Source organism: Erinaceus europaeus, chromosome 10 (genome assembly GCF_950295315.1).
Source record: "Erinaceus europaeus chromosome 10, mEriEur2.1, whole genome shotgun sequence".
In the NCBI taxonomy this organism is placed as follows: domain Eukaryota; kingdom Metazoa; phylum Chordata; class Mammalia; order Eulipotyphla; family Erinaceidae; genus Erinaceus; species Erinaceus europaeus.
Window position 1 is genome coordinate 110,815,883 of NC_080171.1, and position 27,779 is coordinate 110,843,661.

A 27,779-nucleotide genomic window follows, 5' to 3' on the forward strand; every position below is an offset into this window, starting at 1 on the left:
AACGGCCCTTAACTTAATTATTTGTTCTCATAGTTGTTTTTTCTTTTTTGAGTCACTTTTTTTTTTGATATTTTCTAAATACAAGATGTTATCAGCAAGTAGAAGTAATTTTTGCTTTTTCTTTTCCAATCTGGATAGCTTTTATTTCATTCTTTCATTTATTCTCCCAGATTGTGCCTTACAGTACAGTGTTAAAGATATCAGAAAGAGATAGACTTCCTTGCTCTACTTTTGAGAAGATAGCATTATTGGATTTTCCTTTATTCGTTGAAACTTCCATCTGCTTATAAGTGTTTTTAATCATGTGAATTTTGCCAAATACTTTTTCTGCATTTATTGGGATATATATATATATCCCAATAAATGCATATATATATGCATATATATACATATGTATGCATATATATTGGGATATATATATATGACTATATATATTGACATATATATATATGTCAAAAGTTACAGGAACAGCTGAATAGAAAAGATTTACTGACTTGAAAACAACACCCCTCTCTCCCCTTTCTCTCCTCTCTTTATTTCCCCTTGCTCCTCCTCCTCCCCTTTCCTTTTACTCCTCTTCTTCTTCCTCTTCCCCTCCCCCTCTCATTCTTCTTCTTGTTCTTCTCTTTTTCCCTTTTTAAGTCTAGAGAGTCTGGTTAAATTTGGACTGGAAGGACAGGGAGCAGGGTTGCACAAAGTTTTGATTATTTCACTATAGTGTCATGGATTCATTGATTTTTAAGTATTAAACTAGCCTTGCATATATGGATAATAAATCCAATTTATTTTTTATAAATTCTGTTTATGAATTGTGGGATTTACTGTGGTAAGTGATGGATAGGGGTCTTTAGTTTTCTATGCCTCTGACCTTGGGTAAGAGGGCAATGCTGACCTCAGAGTAGAGTGCTTCTGTTTTCCTGGAGAAGAGTGTAGAGAAATTAGATTTTTTTTTTCTTTGTGTCAGTTTTATCTTACCAACAACTGCTGTTTTGGTTGTACTGACTTGTGGATATTATAGTTGTGAGATGCCATATAGCAATCACTACAAGGAAACTTGAAAAAAAACAAGCAAAGATTTGTTACTAATAAGATTTAAAAACTGCACAACACATCTGAGACCACGTAGCAAGTTTGGGGTAGCTGACTGAGGTTATGCTTTTATTGGAATTGATGTGGAGGCAGAGGGTGGTTTTCTTTTTTTTTTGTCTCCAGGGTTATTGCTGGGGCTCCATGCCTGCACTACAAATCCACTGTTCCTGGAGGCTATCTTTTCCGATGTTGTCGTCGCTATTATTGTTGTTGCTGTTGGATAGGACAGAGAGAAATTGAGAGAGGAGGAGAAGACAGAAAGGGGGAGAGAAAGATAGACACCTGCAGACGTGCTTCACCCTCCCCCTGCAGGTGGGGAGCTGGGGGCTCAAACCAGGATCCTTGCTCTTCACACTCTGTGCGCTCAACCCAGTGCGCTCCCCCCATCTCCCCGTCTCCTCTTTATTGGTGAACTGAAAATAAAGAGGTGGAATTTAAAATATTAGCATGGGAATTTAAAGGAAGGGAAGAGAGAAAGCAAGTGGTTTGTTCTTGAAATCAGCCGAGAAATCTCAAACAAAGGAGCATCGGTGCATTTATTATAACGTTAGGTGCTTAGCAGTGTCTTTACTGAGTGGATACCATTCAGTAAAAGATAAAGCCAGGCATTACAAAAAAAAAAAAAGAAAATTATCAGAAGTTATGCTACAGTTTTGTAGAGTTAATCTGTGAGGCCAGCGTTTTGTTTTGAAAACTCATTCATTTTATGAGCTATAGGTACAGGTTAGTTTTTATTTTTATTATTTTTATTTTTTTGCCTCCAGGGTTATCGCTGGGGCTCGGTACCTGCACCACGAATCCACCACTCCTGGAGGCCATTCCCCCCCCCCCCGTTTTGTTACCCTTGTTTATTGGTGGTGGTGTTACTATTATTGTTGTCGTTGTTGTTGGACAGGACAGAGGGAAATCGAGAGGGGAGGGGAAGACAGAGGGGGAGAGAAAGATAGACATCTGCAGACCTGCTAGTCACCGCCTGTGAAGCGACCCCCCTGTAGGTGGGGAGCCAGGGGCTCGAACCCAGATCCTTATGCTGGTCCTTGTGCTTTGTGCCACGTGTGCTTAACCCACTGCGATACCGCCCAGCCCCCCACAGGTTAATTTTTAAAAAGATTTTATTTATTTGTTCATGAAGATAGTAGGAAAGAAAGAGGAAGAAAAAACGAACTAGATATCACTCTGGTACATGTGCTGCCAGAGATTGAACTCAGAACCTCATGCTTGAGAGTCCAGTGCTTTATCCACTGCACCACCTCCCAGACCATGGCACAGGTTAGTTTTTGTGAGTTACCATTGTTAGTTTTTGTGAATTATTGTTGTTGTTGCTGTTGGATAGGATAGGACAGAGAGAAACTGAGAGAGGAGGGGAATATATTGTCTTTCTAAGTATATTATGTCTTTCCAGGAACTAATGCATTTTATCCAAGTTATCAAATTTGTGAACAAAGACTTCTTTAATAATATGAATAATAATAATTTTCTCTTTTTAAAAATATTCCTTTTGTTGCCCTTGTTTTTATTGTTGTAGTTATTATTGTTGTTGTTACTGATATTGTTGTTGGATAGGACAGAGAAAAATGGAGAGAGGAGGGGAAGACAGAAAGAGGGAGAGACAGACACCTGCAGACCTGCTTCACCGCCTGTGAAGTGACTCCCCTGCAGGTGGGGGGCTGGGTGCTTGAACCGGGATCCTTCGGCTGGTCCTTGTGCTTTGCACCATGTGCGTTATCGCCTGGCCCCTTATTAATAGCAATTTGTGTTCTATTTCTTCTCTGTTTTCTTTTTTTTTTTTCATAGTTAGCCTGGTTAGACATACCAGTTTTCTTTTCAAAGAATAAACTTTCAACTTGGTTGATTCTTTTCTCATCCACCCCTTTTTAAAAAAGTTTTTGTATTAGTGATATGAGTTTCATCTCTTTTCTCTGTTTTCATTCTCTTTTTTTCATGATTAAACTGGTTAAGACTTATTGGTTCCTGATCTTTTTGATGAATCAGCTTCCATTTGGCTTATTTTTCTGTATCAATTCCTTGTATTCAATTTCCTTGATCGCCTTTAATCTTTATTGTGTTTCCTCCTCTATTAAACTCCTACTCTTTTACTAGTCTTTTAAGGTGGGAACTTAGGTTATCACATTTTTTTCCTACTGCTGCAAATTTTCCTCTAAGCACTGCTTTTTCTATACTCCACAAATTTTGAAGAGTTGTATTTTCATTTTTCAGTTAGTTAGAAATATTTAAAGTTTCTCTTGAGTCTTCTTTGACCTTTGTGTTATTTAGAAGTATCTTATTTACTGTGTAAGTATTTTGGGATTTTCCAGCTGTCTTCCTCTGATTTCTAGCTTATTTCCACGAAGGTGTCAGAACGTTCTTCAGTCTGATTTCTGCCCTTTAAAATTTGCTGAGGTGTTATGCACTCAGAATATGATCTTTTTTTTTTTTGAAGATTAAAAAAATTTTTTTAACTTTCCCTTTTGTTGCCCTTGTTTTTTTTTTATTGTTGTTGTAGTTACTGTTGTTGTTATTGATGTCGTCATTGTTGGATAGGACAGAGAGAAATGGAGAGAGGAGGGGAAGACAGAGGGGGAGAGAAAGACAGACACCTGCAGACCTGCTTCACCGCCTGTGACGGAGCCGGGCAAACCGGGATCCTTAGGCTGATCCTTGCACTTTGTGCCAAGTGCACTTAACCCGCTGCCCTACGGCCCGACTCCCAAGAGTATGACCTTTCTTGGTGACGCTGTCATGTCAATTAAAAAAGAATGTTAATTTTGTTACTTATTGGATCAAGTAGTCAGTATTCAGTTTTGTCTAGTTTATTGATGGTGGTGCTCAGTTCAACTTTTCTCTTGACTGATTTTCTCCCTGCTGGATCTGAAAAGTGCTGGTAGAAGTTTTGGAGCTGGCATTGTCAGAGCACATTTCTTCTTCTCTTTTTCTTTTTCCTTATAGGTTAGAGACAGCCAGAAATCAAGAGGGAAGGGGGTGATAAGAGAGGGAGAGAGACAGACAGACACCTGCAACACTGCTTCATGGGGCTCAAACCTCCATCCTTGTGCATTGTAATATGTGTGCTCAACCAGGTGCGCCACCACTAGGCCCCTGTGATAGCACATTTTCTAGTCTTATTTTCCTTAGTCTAATTTTCCTTGCAATTTGACCCATTTTTTTAAAAAAGTTTTATTTATAAAAAGGAAACATTGACTAAACCATAGGATAAGAGGGGTACAGCTTCACACAATTCCCACCACCAGAACTCCGTATCTCATCCCCTCCCCTGATAGCTTTCCTGTTCTTTATCCCTCTGGGAGTATGGACCTAAGGTCATTGTGGGATGCAGAAGGTGGAAGGTCTGGCTTCTGTAATTGCTTCCCTGCTGAACATGGGTGTTGACAGGTCGATCCATACTCTCAGCCTGACTGTCTCTTTTTCTAGTGGGGAAGGGCTCTGGGGAAGTGGAGCTCCAGGACCTAAGACAGTAGGAACCTCCCGCTTCCACTATAGAGTCTATATTTCCCCTAGTCCTAGAACCTCTGGGGTGGGGCTCACATTCCTGCATGCTTCTCTCAAGTCATACCAAATGATATTGCATCTGCCGACCCCAACCTAATCAATGCAACGAGTACCACCTCAGCATGCTTCACTTCAGACTGTTTGCATAGAAAAACACGTCATGAATTTTCTGACAAACCAACATATGACTTGCAATTTTTTTTTCTATTCTGTGGATTATTTTTCAATTTCGTTGCAGTCTTACTTGTTTTGCTTTAGTTGTCACATTTAAAACACCACTGTCTAATCCAAGGTCATAAAATCTTTCATTCTAGGAGTGTTACAGTTTTAGGTTTAACCATTTGGTCTTTGATTCATTTTGAGATCATTTTAATATCCTGTGTGACTAAAGGATCTGTTTCCATTCTTTGGGGATGAATATGCAGTTGTGCCAACACTGTAGCTGAAAGGGCTGCTCCTTCACAAATCTTGACATCTTTGTTGAGACCGTATTGTTAATAAATCCAAGTTTAATTTCTTCTTCTTCTATTTTTCATTTTATTAATGAGCATGAGAGAAAAAGAGACAGAGAGCATGAATCAGAGTTTCACGAATCTGGCGCATGAATTCAGGGATTGAGTTCAGAACTTCCATGTCTGCCCAGTTCAACTCTTTACCCATTGTACCATCTCCCAGGCTACTCTGCTGCGTCCTCCCCTCCCCCTTCCTTTCTCCTTCCCCTCCCCCTTCTCTTTTAAAGTCATGTTGGGGAATGAATTGAAGGCCTTTGCATGTACACATGATACCGATGGGTGGACCACTGAGCCCTGCCTCAGTGCTATTACTCTATATAATGGGAGATATTGGGGAAGAAGAGAAAGTGACAGAGAAAAGAGGGAGAGGGAGAGATACTAACACTACTACACCATCCATGAAGTTCTGTTGTTACTGTTCTTGGTGCTAGAGATTGAACCTAGAGCCTCACATACTGTAAATTGTGTACTGTTATCAACCAAGCTTTCATGGTACTCTTTCTTGTCCCCTCCGTATTATTTCTGGACTCTTGGTTCAATTCTGCTAATTTGTATGTCTGTCTGCACACCAGTACCACACAGTTTGGTTACTATAGCATTGTAATAATTTTTGGTCTCATGAAATATTCCGACTATCCTCCAACTAAATCTTCCAGCTGATTTCTTTTTATTTATTTAAGAAAGGATAAATTAATAAAACCATAGGGTAGGAGGGGTACAACTCCACACAATTCCCACCACCCAATCTCCATATCCCACCCCCTCTCCTGATAGCTTCCCCACTCTCTAGCCCTATGGGAGCATGGACCCAGGGTCGTTGTGGGTTGTAGAAGGTGGAAGGTCTGGCTTCTGTAATTGATTCCCCGCTAAACATGGGTGTTGACTGGTCGGTCCATACTCCCAGTCTGCCTCTCTCTTTCCCTAGTAGGGTGGGTCTCTGGGGAAGTGGAGCTCCAGGACACATTGGTGGGGTCTTCAGTCCAGGGAAGCCTGGCCGGCATCCTGATGGCATCTGGAATCTGGTGGCTGAAAAGAGAGTTAACATACAAAGCCAAACAAATTGTTGAGGAATCATGGACCCAAAGCTTGGAATAGTGGAGAGGAAGTGTTAGGGGGATACTCACTGTAAACTCTAGTGTACTTCTGCTTTCAGGTATATATTTTGCAGTAGTTTATGGATATGTTTGAACATATGCTCTCTCTCACAGAAACTGGTGTATATCTAGGTTTTGGGACTTTGTTAGAATTACAGAAGCCAGACCTTCTACCTTCTGCAACCCACAATGACCCTGGGTCCATGCTCCCAGAGGGATAGAGAATGGGAAAACTATCAGGGGAGGGGGTGGGATATGGAGAATGGGTGGTGGGAATTGTGTGGAATTGTATCCCTCCTACCCTATGGTTTTGTTAATTAATACTTTCTTAAATTAAAAAAAAAAAGTGAACCACCTGAGATGGAATTAGAGTATACTATGAAAGGAAAGGTCTCACCCGAGTAATGAAGCTGAAGGGTTGTCATTCCACATGTGAAGTCTCTGGACACAGTCTGAAGTGAAGCATGTTGAGGTGGCAATCGTTGCGTTGATTAGGTTGTGATCAGTAGATGCAATATTATTTGATATGGATTGGGAGTGGGCCCTATCCAAGGGTTCAAGGACTGGGGGAAGTAGAGGCTCTATAGTGGAGATGTGAGGTTCCTTCTGTCTTAGGGTTCAAAAAGACAATCGATAGTTAATGTTATCATCACATTATTTGGTAATTGGGTTAACTTTGAAAAGTCCTTTTGTTAGGGTTTGCTGTACAGTACCCATATAGCTGTGCTACCAGCTGAATTCTTTTGCAGTGTTGTTTTTAGCAGTAAGATTCATTATCATACTTTCTGCAATAAAGGTAGTTAGAAATTTAATCACCTAGAGCAACTTGGGAAGTACTGTCACCTATTTAGATCTGCCTTGATTTCTTTCAATTATGTTTTGTAATTTTTGTACATTTTTTAAAATTTTTAATTTTTTATAAAAGATTTTATTTATTTTTTAATGAGAAAGATAGGAGGAGAAAGAAAGAACCAGCCATCACTCTGGCACATGTGTTGCCAGGGATTGAACTCAGGATCTCACGCTTAAGAGTCCAATGCTTTATCCACTGCGCCACCTCCCAGACCACCAATTTTTTAATTTTTTAAATTTTTATTTATTGGATCAGGACAATCAGAAATCAAGAGGGAAAGGGATGATAGAAAGGGAGAGAAAAAGAGAGACACCTGCAGTACTTCTTCACCATTCACAAAGCTTTCCCCCTGCAGATGGGGACCGGGGGCTCGAACCCACGTCCTTGTGCATTGTAATACGTGCGCACAACCAGTTGCGCCACTACCCGGCCCCTTGTGCATTGTTTTTTGAACTTTCTTGATTAAATTCAATCCCAAATATTCTACTCTTTGATATTGCCAACTGAACTATTTTCATAATTTCATTTTGGACTTCCATTGATAATGTATAGAAATAACTGACTTTTTTGCATAATAAAGCAGTATTGGGATCATACCCACGACTTCATATGTGCTCTGCTGCTGAATCACCTCCCTGGTGAGAACTCTCTCTCTATATCTAGAATTTATCTCTCTCTCATATGTGTGTGTGTGTGTGTGTGTGTATGTGTGTGTGTGTGTGTAGGCATGTATAGAAGAAACCACAACACTGAAGATTCAGTTTATCCCGAGTTGTTCACTTGATCCTGGGTTGTGCACATGCCAACCTGGCCCAAAGAAGAAACACCAAAAGCACTGCTGTACCACCCATGAAATTCAATTTGTCCTTGTCTTTGCTGCTCTTATATGGTGTCAGGGACTGGACAGAGGACTTCATGCTTGGAAGGCATTTGCTCTGCCTACTGAGCCACCTTCCCCTCCTACATTTTTTTTTTTTTATTGCTTATTTGGTGCTGTATTTCTGAATTCGTTTATTAACTCTTGATGATGATGACTAGGATTTTCCTTATATAGAATCTAGTTTTACTCCTCCTCCCATCTCTATGCCTTTATTTCTTTTTCTTGCCTAATCCTCTAAACTAGAATTTCTAATACATTGGTGAAAGTACATATCTTATCTTATTTCCTATTTTAGGGGGATATTTTCAGTGTTTCACCACTGTGTATGTGATTAGTTTTGGGCTTTTTCTAAATGCCCATTACCAGATTGAGGAAGTTCCCTTCCATTATTAGTTTTGTTGAGGTTTTTTTTTTTTTTTTTTTCAATTCAGTTGTGTTGGATTTTTTCCCTTTTCTTTTGTAGATTTAGGATATTACTATGATTGATTTTTTATATGTTGGACAATTCCTTTCATTTCTGGGATAAATCCCTTTGATTATGATATACAATCCTGTTACTATGTTGCTAGGTTTGATTTGCTAGTATTTTGTTGAGGATTTTTGCAGCTGTCGTCTGTAAGGGATATTGGTCTGTAGTTTCTTAGTGTAATCTTGTTTATTCTAATGTAGTTTCTACATTGTGGCCTGAATAATGTTAAAATGAACGTTTGAATATAGAAATAAATTTTCACAGCTATTTCTTCTCATAAAAACCTATAACATTGCACTAGATGGTAAAATGTTAAAGTAATTTTTATTGAAGGCAGTGAGTTACTAGGAAACTTGTGAGCCTTGTTGATAGTCTGTCTTAGACTTGAAGTCCTAATCAAGTAAAACGGCAAGAGAAAGAAATGTAACATTTAACACTAGAGCAGACAAATGCAGCTGTCAATATTTCTGCTTAACAACTCATCATCTTAAAATGTTGGTGATAACCACTTACCACATGTTATTAACATTTTAGAAATTTGTCAAGAAAAGATTATATAAACTATCACCAAACTCTCCACATGCTCTGAAATGTGATTAGAAAATATAGTTGATGCAGAGATAAAAGAGTGCAAAGAGTAATATATGGTATTCTAAGACATGTGTAAGAAAACCCATGTGGAATATTGTGCTGTTTTCTAGAGAGGTAAAACTTAATCTTAAAAACAAAAACAAAACCAAAAACATTTATTGGTTTATTTTATGAGAGACACAGAAAAAGTGAAGGAGAGACTTTATCTCTGTCTTATGGTGTTGCCAAGGATTGAATCTGGGACCTTAGGAGCCTCAGGCAGGAATGTCTTTTACATAATCACTATGTTGTCAAATTAGTGTAGCGCCGTTAATATCATGTGAGACATTTTTGACTTGTCCATTTCTGTGCTTATTTTATTTACTTTTCTGTGACTCTAGCTCTTCTGTACTTGAGTACCCTCATGTGTTTTCAGTACATTTGAATGACTGAACACCTCTACTCTTAGCCACTTGATTTGTTTTCATGAGGAAACAAGCTTGAGCAATTTAGTATAGATCTTCCCTGTTTCAAGTTCATGTCATTATTTGATAAGTATAATGATATTACCAATGCTTTGGGTATCTGTGGGGCTTCTGTGAGTTAATAAAGTGCTAGGGAGTTTCTGGGAGTTAAGTGTGTTACCATTAATATTGGAAACCACAAAAAGTCCTTCAGCTCTTTAATGTAGAATCTGTTTTAGATACCAGAGCTCTTTACAATTTTCTACATAGTGAAATCACTTAGAATTGTGGTAAACTTACTCTACTTTTTTTTTTTTTTTCTTTTTAATTACCATCAGGGTTATTGCAGGGGCTTGGTGCCTACATTATGAATCGATTACTCCTCGTAGATTCGTATTATTTTTACTGTTATTATTATTATTTGGTTAGAGACATAAATTGAAAAGGAAGGGGGAGCTAGAGAGGGAGAGAGAAAGAGAGACATGGCTTCACTGCTTGTGAAACATTTGGAACCAGGCCCTTGAACTCTATTGGGTGTGCCACTGCCCTGTCCCAGTTTATTCTGTTTTAAACTGAAGTCTATCTTTGAAAAATGGGTTTGCACATGTTTTTTTTCACCTAGGAAGGCACGTATACATCTCACCTTCGTTTTAATCTAATAATGTTAATAGATTCAGACCCACCAGCCCCAACTCCAGCCGGGTGGAAGGTATTTCTGGTATGTGCCTACTTGGGAGATCTATTGTCCTCAAATCTATGGCAGGTTGAATAGCACTTTCATATTAAGTTAACATCTTTAAAATGAGATATTTTAGAGATCAATAATTTAAGGATTTTTTTTTTAGGAGGGGTAGAATTTTATGCATGGGGTTGCTTTTAAAAATATTTATTTATTTTCCTTTCTTGTTGCCCTTGTTGTTTTTATCATTGTTGTGATTATTATTATTGTTGCTGGACAGAACAGAGAGAAATGGAGAGAGGAGGGGAAGACAGAGAGGGGGAGAGAAGATAGACACCTGCAGACCTGCTTCACTGCTTGTGAAGCAACCACCCTGCAAGTGGGGTGGGGGGCCGGGGCTAGAACTTAAGCCTGTCCTCGAGTTTCGTGCCATGTGCGCTTAACCTGTTGTGCTACAGCCCGACCCCCAGAGTTGCTTTTTAAAAATTGAACTTTTGCAGCAGTTGTGTTAGGGAACTTTGTGTGACTGTTTATTATAACATTAGAAATGGTAGGATTGGCTTATGGACTTTGTGGGAGAGAGAACTAACTTGATTTCTGTAGACTGAGTTTGAATTCTTGTTAACTGAAGAAGAGGTTCTCTAGGTGAAATGTGTGGACAGAACTCAGGAGAGAAATTTGGGATGCTAATATTAAAAAGTGTGTGCGTGTGCGTGTGCGAGAGAGAGTTTTAACACCAGGTGAGAGAGAGAGAGAGAGGGAAAGAATGTGAGCTTTAACACCAGGTATGAGAGAGAGAGAGAGAGAGAGAGAGAGAGAGAATGTGACTTTTAACACCAGGTATGCTAGAGAAATAACTGATAGGAGCCTACAGAAAAGCCTTGCTAGTTATCCTGTATGTACTTGAAGGTGATAAAACCACATTTTAAGTAATATTCTAAAACTGACTTTTTTCCCCACCCCACAAATAAGGGTGGCCTTTCCACTCGTATTGCTTGGTGATATAAAATTTAGTGTGACAGATTACCTTGGTGCTTCAGAAGAGATCAATTGAGAGTGACACTATGCCATCAAATTCTTCTCTAAAAGGCAAAATAGTGAATATAAAATACCAGGTGGAAGAGGGAAGGGGGTGGAGAGGGAGGGACAGGTGGGAAGTTCCACTTCCAGTTGGTATGATGGTACAGGAACTTAGCTGGTGCGTACAGTGAGTTGTATACACAGTTGTACTTATTGGTGTGAGAGTATAGACTTAAAATTTTGTATGTGTAAACTAATGTTTAATCGATAAAAATGTTTTTAAAGTTAAAAGATACTGGATGGATTGAACAAATATGTTACAAACACCATCGCTTTTTTAAAAAGCTCATCGTGAAAATGATAATAAACACACAAATAAGGATAAGAGGTGTTTTTGTGACTGTCAAAGATGCTTAGATATTGCCTCCCCCCAGTTAATCAGCTGTGATTGTGAGGGCTTATGGCCTGATAAACTCAACTAATGCAAGTGCTTTCTTTTCTCTCTCTCTTTCTCTTTCTTTCTTCTTTTTAATCTAGGTATTGTGGTGCTTGGAATAAACAGAGCTCATGCAAAAAATTCTATCAGTAAAAATCTTATAAAAATGGTGAGTGTAAAGACTGAACTGTTTGCTTCTAACATTAAGATACAATATTGACATCAACTTGAAACTGATTTCTTTTCTCTTTTTCCATTTTACCCTTCTATTTTCTGTTTAGCTATCAAAAACTGTGGATGGTTTAAAATCTGATAAGAAAGTTCGGACCATAATAGTCAGAAGTGAAGTCCCAGGGATTTTCTGTGCTGGTATGTAAATTCATTTTATTATGAAAGAAAACTGGAGTCTAATTTTTTTTCTCAGTACCAATTAATTCATTTTTCATTTAAATGTCTTTGTGGTTTTGAATTCATCACCAACAATTTTTGTTTTCCCTCCCTTCTTCCTTCCTTCCTTTCTCTCTCTCTCTCTTTTTCTGTCTTTCTATTTTTCTTTTTTCTCTCTTCCATTCCTTCCTCCCTTCCTTCCTTCCTTCCTCCCTCCCTCCCTCCCTCCCTCCCTCCCTCTTTCTTTCTTTCTTTCTTTCTTTCTTTCTTTCTTTCTTTCTTTCTTTCTTTCTTTTTGTTTTCCAACCTTGTCAGTGTTATTTGTAAAAAACTTGCACAACATGTAGATTGTTTTGGACATTGAAAAAACAATTTGGGACATTAAAATGTTTGTCTAATGTGAATAGTATTTATGAAAGGTAGCATTAAGGATTGGTATTTAATATAGGATCCAGTTCCATATATGTACACTGATTCCATTTTTAAGTTGATATTGACATCAAAAAAACAAGACATGTCTTTTTCCCCCTTGTTTTTACTGTATTATTAGAAGCTAGATTATTTTGTGTTTCCCACATTTGTATTTCTTTTTTTTAAAAGACATTATTTATTTATTTATTCCCTTTTGTTTCCCTTGTTGTTTTATTGTTGTAGTTATTATTATTGTTGTCGTTGTTGGATAGAACAGAGAGAAATGGAGAGAGGAGGGGAAGACAGAGAGGGGGAGAGAAAGATAGACAGACACCTGCAGACCTGCTTCACTGCCTGTGAAACGACTCCCCTGCAGGTGGGGAGCCGGGGACTCGAACCAGGACCCTTATTCCAGTCCCTGGGCTTGGCGCCACATGTGCTTAACCTGCTGTGCTACTGCCCGACTCCCATCTGTATTTCTAAACCATGAAATTGAATTCTTCATCTTGTATAGACAATGCTAATACCATGCAGTATCATTAGTAATTTTCTGTTATGCAAATGAAGGTAGGAATTGAAAGAAGTGTAAATTACTTTTTTTTTCCGCAGCAAAAGTATAAATAAGTTTATCCTTTTGAATTTTGCAAACATTTGAGGCATCTGCCTCCCATATTTTAGTTGCTAAACTTAGTGACTGAGCACTACAATTATAGCCAGAATGATGCTGTGAACTTATCTGGAGAGTTATGTCTAAGCAGACTGATTTTTGAGATGTCTTAATTGTGGTTATTTCTTCAGTTTCACTCTTAAAGACCTTCAGTTTTCTAGCTTCTGATTACTGTGTCTTTCACTGTAAACATTATAGAATTTTATGGTATTTAGGAACATTTAGTGTGCATCCTTTGTGTGTTGGCATTTGGCATAGTAGTGAGTAACTGTGGAGATTAGTTTTAATTCCAATTTGGTATTCAGTATATAGGATTATTATCCTCAGCTGTTTGGGTCATGATGTTATGGTGTATAGGCTTCTGTCAAACTTGAGTAACAGTATCTGCTAGGGTCAGGTCGTCTGACTTTGGAGTAATGCACAGTGCAATAGACAATCAATGTTATCTCCCATTTGTTTTTATAAGTGTTTTATATGTTAATTGAAAAATCATGAGAAGCATACAGTAAGAGAATTAGAATCCTTCCAGCTGTGATTTTAGGACTAGGTAAACGTGACTAATGTAATGTCCTTACTGATGACTATAAGGTCACTGTGTTAATATCATCTAAGTACCACTTGGTATGTGTTTGGGGGGGGCGCTTGCTGGGGAGTTGCAGAGCAGCTTGGGGAGCTTTAGGGTCTCCAATTATTTGAATCTTTGAGGCATGACTATGATACTGTGAGAGCAGAATACGATTTTAAGTGTCAGTGATCATCAGCTTGGCTTTCTGTTAGTAATTACTGGCAGAATTCGTTTTGTCAACTCTTGCAGCCCATTTATTTTGCTTCTCAGCAGTGCTAATTTTCCTTTCTAAAAGCTTTTATTGATCTATTTACTTACTCATTCATTTTAGGAGCATATTCTTACATCTGCAAATATTTGTATACAAACTAGAACAATTATATTCCTTTTTCTTCTTTTGAACATCTTACTGGGGGAAGTAATGGTTTACAGATAGATGTTGACCCCTGGTAACAAGCTCTCACCTCCCTGTTGGAACTCATTCCTTCATTCCTCTTTTTAATCCCTTTCCTCACCACCCACTCCCATCCACCCCCGTTCCCCCCCCCCCCCTTTCCTTTCTGTTCCTACAAAGGTTTCTCTCATATCTGTAATCCAGTAGTGTTTTGTTTGGTTCTAAAAGTTGAAAACTTAGAAAATGGTCTTCTTGGGCTTTGTTTGTATGTTTGTTTTGTCATTGTTAGGGCTTTACCCCCTCGAGGCTGACTTTTTCTGATAGAGACAGAAAGAACATGGGAAAGACACTACAGCACTGAAACTTCTTCCAGTTTTTTTGAGGATGGCTTCTTCTCATTATTTTTTGAGTATCATTTTTATATTAATAAAGCAGCACATAATTTCATAACATATTTGTTAAAATTAATCAGGCTTTAAAATATGCTGTGATTAGCTGGTAGTTTTTCAGGGACTTCTGTGATGTGTCAAGCTCTTTCTCTAGTTTCATAACGTGTCACTTTCAATAGTTCTGTAAGGGTTCGCGAAGATCTTTTTTAAAAAATGTTTTTTTAAAATTTATTCCCTTTTGTTGCCCTTGTTTTCTTGTTTTATTTATTATTACTGATGTCATTGTTGTTGGAAAGGACAAAGAGAAATGGAGAGAGGAGGGGAAGACAGAGAGGGGGAAAGAAAGACAGACACCTGCAGACCTGCTTCACCACCTGTGAAGCGACTCTCCTGCAGGTGGGGAGTCAGGGGCTCGAACCGGGATCCTTACGTCGGTCCTTGCGCCCTGTGCCACCTGCGCTTAACCCGCTGTGGCACCGCCTGACTCCCCAAAAAAGTTTTTATTATCTTTATTTATTGCATAGACAGCCAGAAATTGAGAGAGAAAGGGGTGACAGGGAGAGAGACAGACACCTGCAACACTGCTTCACCACTTGCAAAGCTTTCCCCCCTCAGGTGGGGGCTGGGGGCTCTAACCTGGGTCCTTGCACATTGTAACATGTGCTCAACCCCTCATTTGTATATTTGTATATTTATATATATATTTATGCATCTATATAATGAAATTCTTTATTTTTTGGTGTATTTTGTATGTTTTATACTTTAAAAAACTAAAATTCAGTCTGACATGTAAATTTAATGTGATTACCATTTCAACATTTAATTGAGAATAACATTTAAATGAGAAGTCAAAAATTACTCATCCAACCCTTTTTTTATTATTATTTAATAATGATTGACAGGACTAATGGATAAGAGGGGCACAATTCCCCATAGTCTCCACCTGCAGAGGGAAAGCCAGAATTCCATACCCCTCAATTCCAACTTCTAATAAGATGAGGGCTCACTTTTAAGGTGTGATTAGCTGTTTTTCTAGCTTATCAGAAAAAAGATGTCGAAAAAATAAACCTAAGTCAGAAGCCAAACAGACTAGCAGGGTCTGGGAGAACGGCCTGAGGAGGATTCTATTTATAAGAGATCATAGCCCACAGACATAGTTCACTGGTAAAGTGGATATTTTGTACATGGGGGGCCCTGGGTTTGATTCCCAGAAAAAAAAAATTTAGAAGACAAGCAGATCAGGAGCTTAAAGAATCTGAGTAGGACTGTGCAGATGGACAACAAAAAGCTTTTTCCTTTTAAAGATTTTTAATTTATTAATGAGAAAGATAGGAGGACAGAGAAAGAACCAGACATCACTCATGCACATGTGCTGCCGGGGATAGAACTCAGGACCTCATGCTTGAGAGTCCGATGCTTTACCCACTGCGCTGTCTCCCAGGCCGCACAAAAAGCTTTTTAAGTGATGAATATGCTCTGTATCAACCCAGCCATGGGTTAAACATCAGCCAAAAAATTAATTATATGCTTAAAATTGTAACTTTTTGTTGTAAGTCATAACATAATGAAAAAGATCCTTTTATCGGCAGGGCTGTGGCACACCTGGTGGAGAACACATGTCACAGTGCCAAGGGATGCTGGTTCAAGTCCTTGGCCCCCACCTGCAGGGGGAAAGCTTCACCAGAGGTGAAATAGTGCTGCAGGTGTCTTTCTTTCTCTTTCTGTCTCTATTTATTTTCTTTTTATTTATTTACTAAACTCTTTTTTAAATCATGTATTTATTTATTGTTGCATAGAGACAGAAAGAAATTGAGAGAGGAGGGGGAGATAGAGGAGAGATAGAGAGGGAAAGAGGCAGAGAGACAACTGCAGCCCTGCTTCATCACTCATGAAGCTTTCTCCCTGTAGGTGGGGACCAGGGGCTTGAACCTGGGTCCTTGTGCACTGTAATGTGAATGCTCGTTAGCCAGGTGTACCACCTGGCTTCTTTATTTATTTATTATTGGATAGATCCAGAAATTGAGGAGGGGGAAATAGAGAGGGAAAGAAACATAGAGACACCTGCAGCCCTGCTTCACCACTCGTGAAGCTTTTTCCCTGCAGGTGGGGTCTAGGGGCTTGAATCTGGGTCCTTTCGCACTATAATGTGTATGTTTTACACTGTGCACCACCACCTGGTCCCTTCTATTTCTATTTCTATTTCTATTTCTATTTCTATTTCTATTTCTATTTCTATTTCTATTTCTATGTTCCCTTTTGATCTCTGTCTATATGCAATACTCAGAATAAAATAAAATAATGAGTTTTTAGATGTTTTATTGCCACTGGGCTTGGTGGGTTGTCGCTGGGGCTTGGTGCCAGGACTATGAATCTACCCCTCCTGGCTGCTCCCCCCTGCCCCCACTTTTTTTCTTTCTATTTTATTTGATATGATAGAAATTGAGAGGAGAGATAGAGAGGGAGAGAGAAAGACACCTGCAGAGCTGCGTTACTGCTCATGATGCGTCCCCCCTGCAGATGGGGTATGGTTGCTTGCATATGGTAGTATGTGCCCTCAATCATGTGGACCACTGCCCAGCCCCCCTCCCCACAATAATTTTAATTTGAAAAAAGAAAAAATGTACAAGCAAAAAATCCCAAACTCAATAGCGATTTGTGGGTCCCTATACTCTTTCTGTAAGACACAAGCTAAAATAGCTAAATAAAGACTTTTTAGAATATACAAGGGAGACAGCACAATTCAGGTCTGTCTTATCTATAATCTGAATAGCTATTACCCTACAAGGAGCTTTGACCGTCAAAGTGATAATTTCTTAGTAGTCAAACGAAATATGTGTAAATCGAGAATCCAAAAGTGGTGTTTTAATCTACAAAAAAAAAAAAAAAGCATACAATGGGGATTCCAAGCTGCAGTCTGCCTAGAATTGAGGATGGTATCTGAAAATATGTGTATGTATAGGAAACATCTGTAACCTTGACTGTTACTATGATGGTTTTGCTTCTATATAGATATTGTTGTGTTAGTAACAGGATTCATTTGTCTATAACCAGAGTGACATTTTTATGTGTAAGTACATAAAATTTTACACAGATACAGTTAAGAAACCCCTCCCTTCCTGGAAGGCAGGAAAAAAAAGTGTTCCAACTACATCACAACTACATCCACAGATACTCTGTATAATGTATCTGAGTTTAAGATTCTGGAACAATATTGAACAGATCATTTCATCACTCAACTGCTCCTATTTATCCATAACTGACTCCCATATCTGCTTGAACAATACATATAACAGTCATGAAACATGCAGATAATTTTAGTGAACTTTAGTCAGAACACAATTTGCTAGAATCCAAAAGCAGAAGCAAAACCACCTTTACTTAAAAAAAAAAAAGAACATGCTAGTATAATTCAGTGAAACACTCAATTTAGAGTTCTAGATACAGGAATCAATTACCAAGAATTGTTTATAATCTATTATAGGAATTTCAAAAGAAAAGACCTGTCTTGATAACAGCTCATAAAATTACATTTCAGTGTGGTGAAAACAACACCGATCACTTTGTTATGTAGTGTCTGAACACTAAAAGAAGAAGGACAAGTGTGTGACTAGGATTACATATTTACATTCAATCCAGTTACTTAGCCAAAAGAACATTTTCATAATCTCACTATCAAGAATATATTGAAATTCTTACTACTAAAACTTTTTCAAACAGCCGAGTTAAACTTCAGTATAACGTTTGCATATGGTTTCTCCACTTAGATTAATGTATTGAAGTCACCCTAATTTGATTTTAGTAGTAGTATGATTTTCACGTTATCGTTGATATTTTTATATGCTAAGTAGTCTATTGTGTAGATGTATCATAATTTGTATAGCAGCTGATGATCTTTTTGTTTTTGCTCACTTTGTTTTTCTTGTGTTCTTTAAATGGTTTTATTTTGGGGTAATGGTTTACAGTACAATTGTTGATACATAAGTCCATTTTTGTCATTTCCCCATGATGGGTATCTGCAAAATACTACCACCCCTAATTTATGTACTTTTCTGCCATCAGACACCAGAACACCAAAGCCGCCCCCCCCCCCCCCGAACTTTCTTTCTTTTTTTTTCCTGCCTCTGGGATTATTACTGGGGCTTGGTGAATCTATGAATCCACTGCTCCTGGAGGCCATTTTCCCATTTCCTTGTTTTCTTTGTTGTTGTTATTTGCTGCCATTGGATAGGACAGAGAGAAATGGAGAGGACGGGAAGACAGAGAGGGAGAGAAAGACACCTGCAGACCTGCTTCACTGCTTGTGAAGTGACGCCCCTGCAGGTGGGGAGCAAGAGACTTGAACTGGGATGGTTGCATGGGTCCTTGCGTCCCTGCCTGCGCTTCATACTATATGCACTTAGCCCGCTGCGCTACCGCTGTCGCCCCCCGCCCCCTTCCAGCTTGAACTCTTCTTTGGTTTCTTTCCCCAAAGTCCTTTGCTTTGGTGCAGTTATATACTGTTTCTGTGAGAAATTACATACAGATTTTTTTTTTCTTTTGTGAACAGGCTTTTATTCTCTTGGGTAAATACCAGTGTGTTTTGTTTTTATTAAAAAACAAACAAACAAAAACTGCCAACCATTCTCTAGAGTGTCTGTGCTATTTGATTTTCCCATCAGTTGAGGGGAGAGGTCCTGATGGTTCACATCTTCACAGCATTTGTTACTGGCAGTTAAAAAAAAAAAGAACAAAAACAACTCAGATCTCCTAATGGGTATGTGTAATCGTTATATATATGACTGTGGTTTTGTTTATATTTTTCTGATGATTAATGAGGTTGTGCATCATTTCTGGTGCTTTTTTTGTTTTGTCATCTGTATATCTTTTTTTTTCCCCTGTCTGTGAAATGCTTTTTGTTTAGCTCTTTTTTTACATTTTTTTTTACTGAATTATAGAATTCTTTATATTTTCTTTATACAAGTCTTGCAATGATTTTCTTTTCCTTTATTTATCTATTTATTTGTTTTTCTGGAATCTTCATGCTGGAGTTTCCTGAGTAGTAGAATGATATTTATGTGCTAATGACTTAATTTGAGGAAGAGGCCCTTTGTGATGGACTTGGTTGCCAGATTAATTTACCAGAATTAGAGCTTTAGAACTCTTTGCTCCACTCTCTCAACCTCTAGAGCAGAGAAAGACTGGACTAGAAATTAAGTTCAAATCTGTAATGGCCAATGATTTAACCAGGTGTGCTTTTATACTGAAAACCACATAAAACATATCAGCAATGGGGTCTGGGGAGTTCCAAGGTTTGAAACATTGAATTATTAGCCTTGGGAGACAATATAATGGTAATGCAAAAACCTTTTCAAGTGGTGTTCGGTGATAGCCCAGTGGGTTAAGTGCACATGGCGTAAAGTGCAAGGACCAGTATCAGGATCCAGGTTCAAGCCCCTGGCTCCCCACCTGCAGGGGAGTCACTTCACAGGCGGTGAAGCAAGTCTGCAGGTGTCTTTCTCTACCCCTCTCTGTCTTCCCCTCCTCTCTCTATTTGTCTTTGTCCTATCCAACAACAATGACATCAATAATAACTACAACAATAAAGCAACAAGGGCAACAAATGGGAATAAATAAATATTAAAAAAAAAAACCTTTTCAAACCTCAGGCTCTGAGGTCCCAGGTTTAATCCTCAGCACCACCATAAGCCAGAACTGAGCAGTGTTCTGGTCTCTCTCTCCCTCTTGCCATCTTTCCCTCTGTCCACTCTTTCTCATTAAAATAAAATAAATAAAAATATTTTTAAAAAGAAACATTGAATTATCTTCGGTTCTTTAAAAAAATTATTTGATCGTAAGTGTGTTATATCTGGGCTGTCTATGACACCCACTGTCTTAGACATAGCTGGTGAAACTTGTGCCTAAGTATTTTATCTTTTTTGATGCTTCCTTAACTATTTTGTTTATTTTACCAGAGCACTGTTCAGCTCTGGCTTACGGTTGTGCAGGGGGGATTGAACCTGGGACTTTGGAGCCTCAGGAATGAGAGTATTTTATCTTTTTTTGATGCTACCGTACGTGGCATTTCAAAATTTATACTTCCAAGTTCGAAGCTATCATATGCTTATACAATTAAACTTCACACAGTGACTTTGTATCTCACAACTTTGTTAAATCTGCATCTTATTTAATTCTAGGAATCTTATTTTATTTTTCTTCTTTTTCTTTTGTAGAAAACTTGGGATTTTCCACATAGTCAGGTCATCTAAGAATAAAAACGGTTTTGCTTCTTCTTTTCCAGTATGCTGGTCTTGAATCTGGTGTATCAGTTAGGGCCTCAGTACAGTGTTGAGTGAAAAAGGTAGTGAGAGTGTGCACCCTTGCCTTTTCTGATGCTTTTACCATTCTGTGTAATGTTAACTGTAGTTCTCTATTATTATTGTTTTTAGTAGATGTCCATTAGCAGGGTGAAATAGTTTGTTTCCAGTTTGAGTTTTGAAAACATGACTAAGTGCTGACATTTGTTAATTTTTTTATCTAGTTTTTCATTTTCAGTTTCTTAACATGAATTATGACTTAATTTCTTTTTTAAATTTTTATTTATTTATTATTGGATAGAGACAGAGAGAGATGGAGGGGGAAGAGAGATAGAGAGGGAGAGAGACAGAGAGACACTTGCCACCCTGCTTCACCAATTGTGAAGCCTCCCCCCCACAAGTGGATACCAGGGGCTTGAACCCTGGTCCTTGCACACTGGAGTGTGTGTACTTAGCCAGGTGTGCCACCATCTGGCCCATTATGAGTTGATTTCTAAATATTAAATAACCATAGATTCCTAGGATAAAGCCTTAGTCATGATATATATATTATAATTTTTATGTACTGCCAGATTTTATCTGTTAAAATATCATTGAGGAATTTGCAATTATGCTTGTAAAGGAAAATTGCTTACCTTTCTTTGGTGGCAGGATAGTACTAGTCTCAAAATGAACTGGAAAGTATTTTCCTTTTGATTCTTATATTTTGCTGGAAGAGCTCATATTATCTAATTAGATGTTTGGTAAAAATCATTAAACTTTTAAACTATGAATTGAATCTCTGGTAGAGGTAGCTAGCTATTTCTGAGTTTTGATAAATTGTGCCATTTACATTTTCAAATTTATTGTCATGTAATTGGTCATGATATTCCATTATAGCTACTGAATCTATAGTGATGTTGCCGCCTTCATTTAAAAAAATACTCTGTTTATCTAAATTTTCAAAGGTATTGGCATATGGTTGGTCATAATAATCTTTTATAAGTTCAATATCTGCTGAATCTATGGTGATTATGGTTTTTCTTTAATGAAAAACAATAATTAGACTTCTGTGAGGGAGAGATCAAAGGGGAGAGTGAAGCAGAGCCTCGCTTTCTCCTGTGTGGCTCCTGGTATTGAATTTAGTGTCTCCTGCACGTATACTCTCTACCACTGAGCTACCTTCCTGGTAGCTCTTTCTTTCATTATTGATATTGATAATCTGTGTCATTTTCCTTAAAAAGTTCTAGCAGAAACTCATTATTTTTCTCTATCCTTTCCAAAAATAGGCATTGAGTTTTGCTAAATTCTTTTTCTTTTTTGCTTTCTACTTCATTGTTTTCATTCTATTTTACTTTTTTTTTTTCTGCTTGCTTTGGGTTTAATCCACTCTAGCTTTTTAGGTGTAGATAATTGGCTTCAGGCATATGTGTGTGTGTGTGTGTATATTGTGTGTGTATATATATATACATATATACATATATATATATTCTTTTGATATTGTACTTTAGTTTTCTCTTTTGAGTGTGCCAGAGATGCCATTAAAAATGACTCAGTGCGGGGGTCGGGCAGTGGCGCAGCGGGTTAAGTGCATGTGGTGCAAAGCGCAGGGACCGGCGTAAGGATCCCGGTTCGAGCCCCCGGCTCCCCACCTGCAGGGAGTCGCTTCACAGGCGGTGAAGCAGGTCTGCAGGTGTCTTTCTCTCCCCTTCTTTGTCTTCCCCTCCTCTCTCCATTTCTCTCTGTCCTATCCAACAACGAATTGCGTCAACAAGGGCAATAATAATAGCCACAACGAAGCTACAACAAAGGCAACAAAAGGGGGGAAAAATGGCCTCCAGGAGCGGTGGATTCATGGTGCAGGCACCGAGCCCAGCAATAACCCTGGAGGAGGAAAAAAAAAAAATGACTCAGTGCTTAGCCAACTCATTTCTGATTCTATCTTCACATCTGAAAAGATAAAACTTAAATAGTATGTTATGCTTGGTAGAAATTAATGTGCTTTAAAAATATTATCTTTATTTATTTATTAGAGACAGCCAGAAATTGAGAGGAAGGGGACATAGAGAGGGAGAGAAACAGAGAGATATCTGCAGCCCTGCTTCACCACACATGAAGCTTCCTCCTTGAAGGCGTGGACCAGGAGCTGGAATCCTGGTCCTTGCACATTGTAACATGTGCACTCAACCAGGTGCACCACCACCTGGCCCCACAATTAATGTGCTTTAAAGAAATAGAAAATATATGTTAGTAATGACCTGACCTCTCCACTGCAGCATCTTTACCTGAGCAGCCAGAGTGAACTTTGAAACAAAAAACAAACCAAAACAACCCAATGTACTTCATTCTTCAGCTTTTAATAGACCCCAGAACTAGAATGGACCATGATATAGTTCACTCTGAATTTGAGTCATGGTACCACATGGGAACACTATCAATATCATTGGGAGGAGGGGGGAGTTCCATGACTGTTCTCCACAAAGGTTGAACCAATTTACCTTCCAGAATAGTGGGGTGGTGCTATTGTGTCTCTCTAGAACAAAAATTATCTGATTATGGGAATGGTATCTTACTCCTTGGAACCTTTGAATATGCAGTCATACATGAGATAAAGACGGGCACAGATATCTGTAACTGATACATACCCAAGAGTCTATCTAAGAGGGAGGCAGAGTGATTAAAAACTGAGGAGCTAAGATGATGGGAAGAAGTGGATGATGGCCTGTAAGTTCCGATATGTGGAAGCTTCTAGAAGTTGGGAAAGACAATGAAACTTATTCTCTAATGCCTCCAAAATGAAGCCCTGTCAATACCACCATATACTTTTACCTTAGAACTGTAGCCTCATTTACTTAGTTTGTAGTTACTTGTACAACAGCAATTGTAAACTGACAGGAACTGGATGAGATGTCAACACCAGGGCTTTTTTTTACCTCACCTCTGTTCTGTCTCCCACCTCTTTCACTCTTGTTCATTCTTTTCTGTCCTGCTGTCTGTGTTTTCTGTTGGAGAAAATTTGTTCTCTTGTCAGACTCGTTAGTCACTACACCTTTTGCTTGTGAAGGTCTCTGCTCAGATGTCATCTCCTAAGAGCCGTTGTCCCCTCATCATTTTAGCCAAAGTACTGCTCCCCACTCCCAGACACATTTTCTTATTTAAGCTTTACCTTTGTACTTTTTAGTTCCTAAATTTATCTTGTATGTATTTGTTATCAGTATTCTTCTCCTGTAGATAAGCTCACTCTCTAGAGTTAGGGCAAGGACACAGATCAGAACTATTCCAGGTCTGTCAGAACTTAATTTTGTGACATATAGTTTAACAGGTTTGGTGGTTGAAGAGCAAACATTAAGTTTAAACGGTAGCCACACTCTAGTGGAACTGAGCTGCTGTTGGAAGTGGTGATGGTGAGCAAAAATCCCTCTGGAGGATAGGCCCCCTTAACCAGATTTGCCAGGTTAGGTACATTGCCTTCAATGGGGAGAAGGATGCAGGAGACCAAAAGTAGCCCTGTACATAAAAGGTCCTTTACATGAAGCCAGGCGTGTGTATTTTAACTTTTGTGGATCAGGTTCTGAAGGGCACCAGCAGCTGGAAAGGGAAAGTTGAAAACCAAATTAGAAAAAACAAACAAACAAACATCCCCCCTGAAGTTTTTTAGTTTGTTTGTGGTAATTAATACTCAGCAGCATGTTGTGCTTTTAAAAAAGTTTTCTTCAGAAACAATTAATCTAGATTAGGGATTGGCAAACTTTTCTAGTAAAGGGTCATAAATATTAGACTTTGTCAACCTCTTGTATCTTTTCTTTGTTATGTTTTTTTTCCCCTTCTTCTTCCTCTTCCATTCTTTATCTGGGTGCATCTAGATTGACCTGTAGATTATAATATACTTCTTTATGGTCTAGAATTGATTTCTTTTTCTTTCTTTTAAAATTTTTATTTATAAAAAGGAAACTGACTAAACCATAGGATAAGAGGGGTACAACTCCACACAGTTTCCTCCTCTAGAACTCTGTATCCCCTCCCCTCCCCTGATAGCTTTCCTATTCTTTATCCCTCTGGGAGTATGGACCCAGGGTCATTGTGGGGTGCAGAAGGTAGAAGGTCTGGCTTCTGAAATTGCGTCCCCGCTGAACATGGGCGTTGACTGGTTGGTCCATACTCCCAGCCTGCCTTTCTCTTTCCCTAGTGGGGAAGGGCTCTGGGGAAGTGGAGCTCCAGGACACATTGGTGGGGTTGTCTGTCCAGGGAAGTCTGGTCGGCATCATGGTAGCATCTGGAACCTGGTGGTTGAAAAGAGAGTTAGCACACAAAGCCAAACAAATTGTTGACCAATCATGAACCTGAAGGCTGGAATAGTGCAGATGAAGAGTTGGGGGCATCCTTCATTTTTTAGATGGGGTTTAGAGTCAACAATATTTATACCTATGTTGACATGTCATACACGTAAGTCCAGAGGGCCAGTTGCTGGTGAACTGGGTTGAGTGCACATAGTGCAAAACTCAGGGGCTAGAGCAGGGATCCCAGTTCAAGCCCCCAGCTCCCCACCTGCAGGGGGCTCTCTTTACAAGCAGTGAAGCAGGTCTACATAGGTGCCTGTCCTTCTCTCCCCCTCTCTGTCTTCCCTTCCTCTCTCTTGGTTTCTCTCTGTCATATCCAACAATAACAACAACAACGACAACAGCAATAACAGCAGCAGCAGCAGCAACAACAGACGGAAAAAAGATGGCTGCCAGGAGCAGTGGACTCATGGTGCAGGCACTGAGCTCCAGGGACCACCTTGGAGGTGAAAAAGAAAAAAGAAAACAAAAAACAAGTCCAAAGTTTAAATTAGGATTCTTCTGTGGGTTTGGACAGACGTGAAATGATATTTGTTCACAATTTAGTATCACATTATAGTATCATTGTTCTCATCCCTTCATCCTTCAAAAACTTAGTCATTTTACTATCTCTATAGTTTTGCCTTTCCTATAATGCTGTATTCTAGAATCATATGGCATATATCATTTTCAAATGGGCTTCTTTCACTTACTAATTATTTTTTTTTCTTAATGCCTTCATAGCTCATTTATCACTGCTAAGTAATATTCCACCGTCTACATTGTCAGATAGCTTGTGCATTCACCCTACTAAAAGGATGTCTTTGTTGCTTCCAAGTGTTGACAGTTATGAATAAAACTGCCATAAACATTTCCATGCAGCTTTTTTGTATGGACATAATGTTCTCAACTCCTTTGGGTAAATACCAAGAAATCTGCTTGTTGCATCATATGGTAAAAGTCTGTTCACTATTGTAAAATACTACCAGACTGTCTTCTAGAGTAACTACCATACTGAACTCCCACACGCAACACTTGTGATGAGTTTCCTCTGCTCTACAGTCTCACAGGCATTTGGTGTTGTTAGTCTTACAGGTTTTTGTCATTCTAATGTATCAGAGTATCTCTTTTATTTTTCTTTTTATTGCCACCAGGGTTATTGCTGGGGCCTGTTGCATGTACAACAAATCCACCATGCCCAGTTGCTGTTTGCTTCTATCTCCCCCCCCCCTGTTTTCTTTTGTTTGATAGGATAGAGAGAAATTAAGAGGGGAGAGGGGATAAGGAGATAAAGAGGGGAAGAGAGAGATACTTACAGCACTGCTTCACCACTTATGATGCTTCCTCCCTGCATCTGGGGCCCAGGGGTCCTTACACATGCTAATATGTGCACTCAACTGCAAGCACCACCTCCTGGCCCTGTGTATCTTTTTATTTATTTATTTATTTATTGCCACTATCTTTATTGCTAAGACTCGGTGCCTGTCGGACACATCCACCACTCCCAGTGGCCATTTTTATTTCTTCTTCTGTTTTTGAAAGATACAGAGAGAAACTGAGAGGGAAGGAGGAGGTGGGGTTAGGAGAAAAAGGCATCTGTAGCAATGTTTCACCACTGGTGTAGCTAACTCCTGCAGGTGGGGACCAGGGGCTCAAACCTGGGTCCTTGTACATGGTAATATATGTGCTCTGCCAGGTGTACCGCCTGCTTATCTCTTCTCTGTGTTACTTTAATTTGTATATATGCACTGGGGCAGGGACAGGGGCAGACTCAGGTCTCGGAACACGATGGTGGAGGAGGACCTAAGTGGAGGATTAGAGTCTTAGGTGGAAAACTGAGAAATGCTACACATGTACCAACTACTGTATATTTTACTGTCAATTATAGACCATTAGTATCCCAATAAAGAGAAAAAAAAATCCAGTGACAAGACAAAACATGAGAAGCAGAGAAGAGAAGCCCCCTGTGAAGACCGAGGGTGAAGAGATGCATTTATAAGTGAAAGAATACCAAGTATTGCTGATAGTCACCATAACTTAGAGTGCCAGTACACACCCTCCTTAGAACTTCCAAAAGAAAAAAAAAAAACCAATTCTGCCAATATTTTTTACTGTGGAATCCTGGCCTCTAAAAGTGAAAGAAAATATCTTTGTTATTTTAAGTCACTTTGTTTATGGTAATTTGTTACAACAGCACCGGGAAACTGATAAGGCTCTTCTCCTTCTTCTTCTATTTAAGCCGTGTTGATTTTTTTGCACAAGGACTTAAGTGGGTAACAGAGATTGAGGGTGGGAGGAAGGCAAGTTTAACAATCTGGATATTTTTCATGTGTTGAATATGAAATACCTTGTTTTTTGTTTGTGTATGTATATATATATATATATATTTTTTTTTTTTTTTTTTTTTTCTTTTGCCTCCAAGGTTATCTCTGGGGGTTGGTGTCTGCACTACAAATCCACTGCTCTTGGTGGCCATCTTTTTCCCACTGTTGTTGCTGCTGCTTTTGTTGTTGGATAGGAGAGAGGGAAATTGGGAGAGGAGGAGATAGGATAGGTAGATAGATAGGGAGAGAGAGACAGCTGCAGACCTACTTCACCACTTGTGAAGCGACACCCCCTGCAGGTGGTGAATCCTTGCGCCATGTGGGCTTAACGCGGTGTCCTACCGCCTGGCTCTCTGAATATGGAACATCTTATATTAAGATCATTGAAAGCAGGACAGTTGTATGGAGAGTACTCTTTTGTCTGGATGGAATGAATCTCCATAAACTTTGAAAGTAGAGATAATGGGATTTACAGATGGAA

General features: G+C 38.9%; 1 protein-coding gene across 4 annotated transcripts in view; it reads left to right on the forward strand.

The window, feature by feature from the left end:
* The window catches only part of AUH (AU RNA binding methylglutaconyl-CoA hydratase), a 145,754-nt gene that overhangs the window by 4,138 nt on the left and 113,837 nt on the right, over positions 1 to 27,779 (forward strand). For all 4 annotated transcript variants that reach the window (XM_060200510.1, XM_016184984.2, XM_007539906.3 and 1 more), the window contains 2 exons: positions 11,675 to 11,742; positions 11,855 to 11,942. In XM_060200510.1, coding sequence (XP_060056493.1) covers positions 11,675 to 11,742; positions 11,855 to 11,942 — 156 coding nt within the window. The remainder of the gene's footprint in view (positions 1 to 11,674; positions 11,743 to 11,854; positions 11,943 to 27,779) is intronic.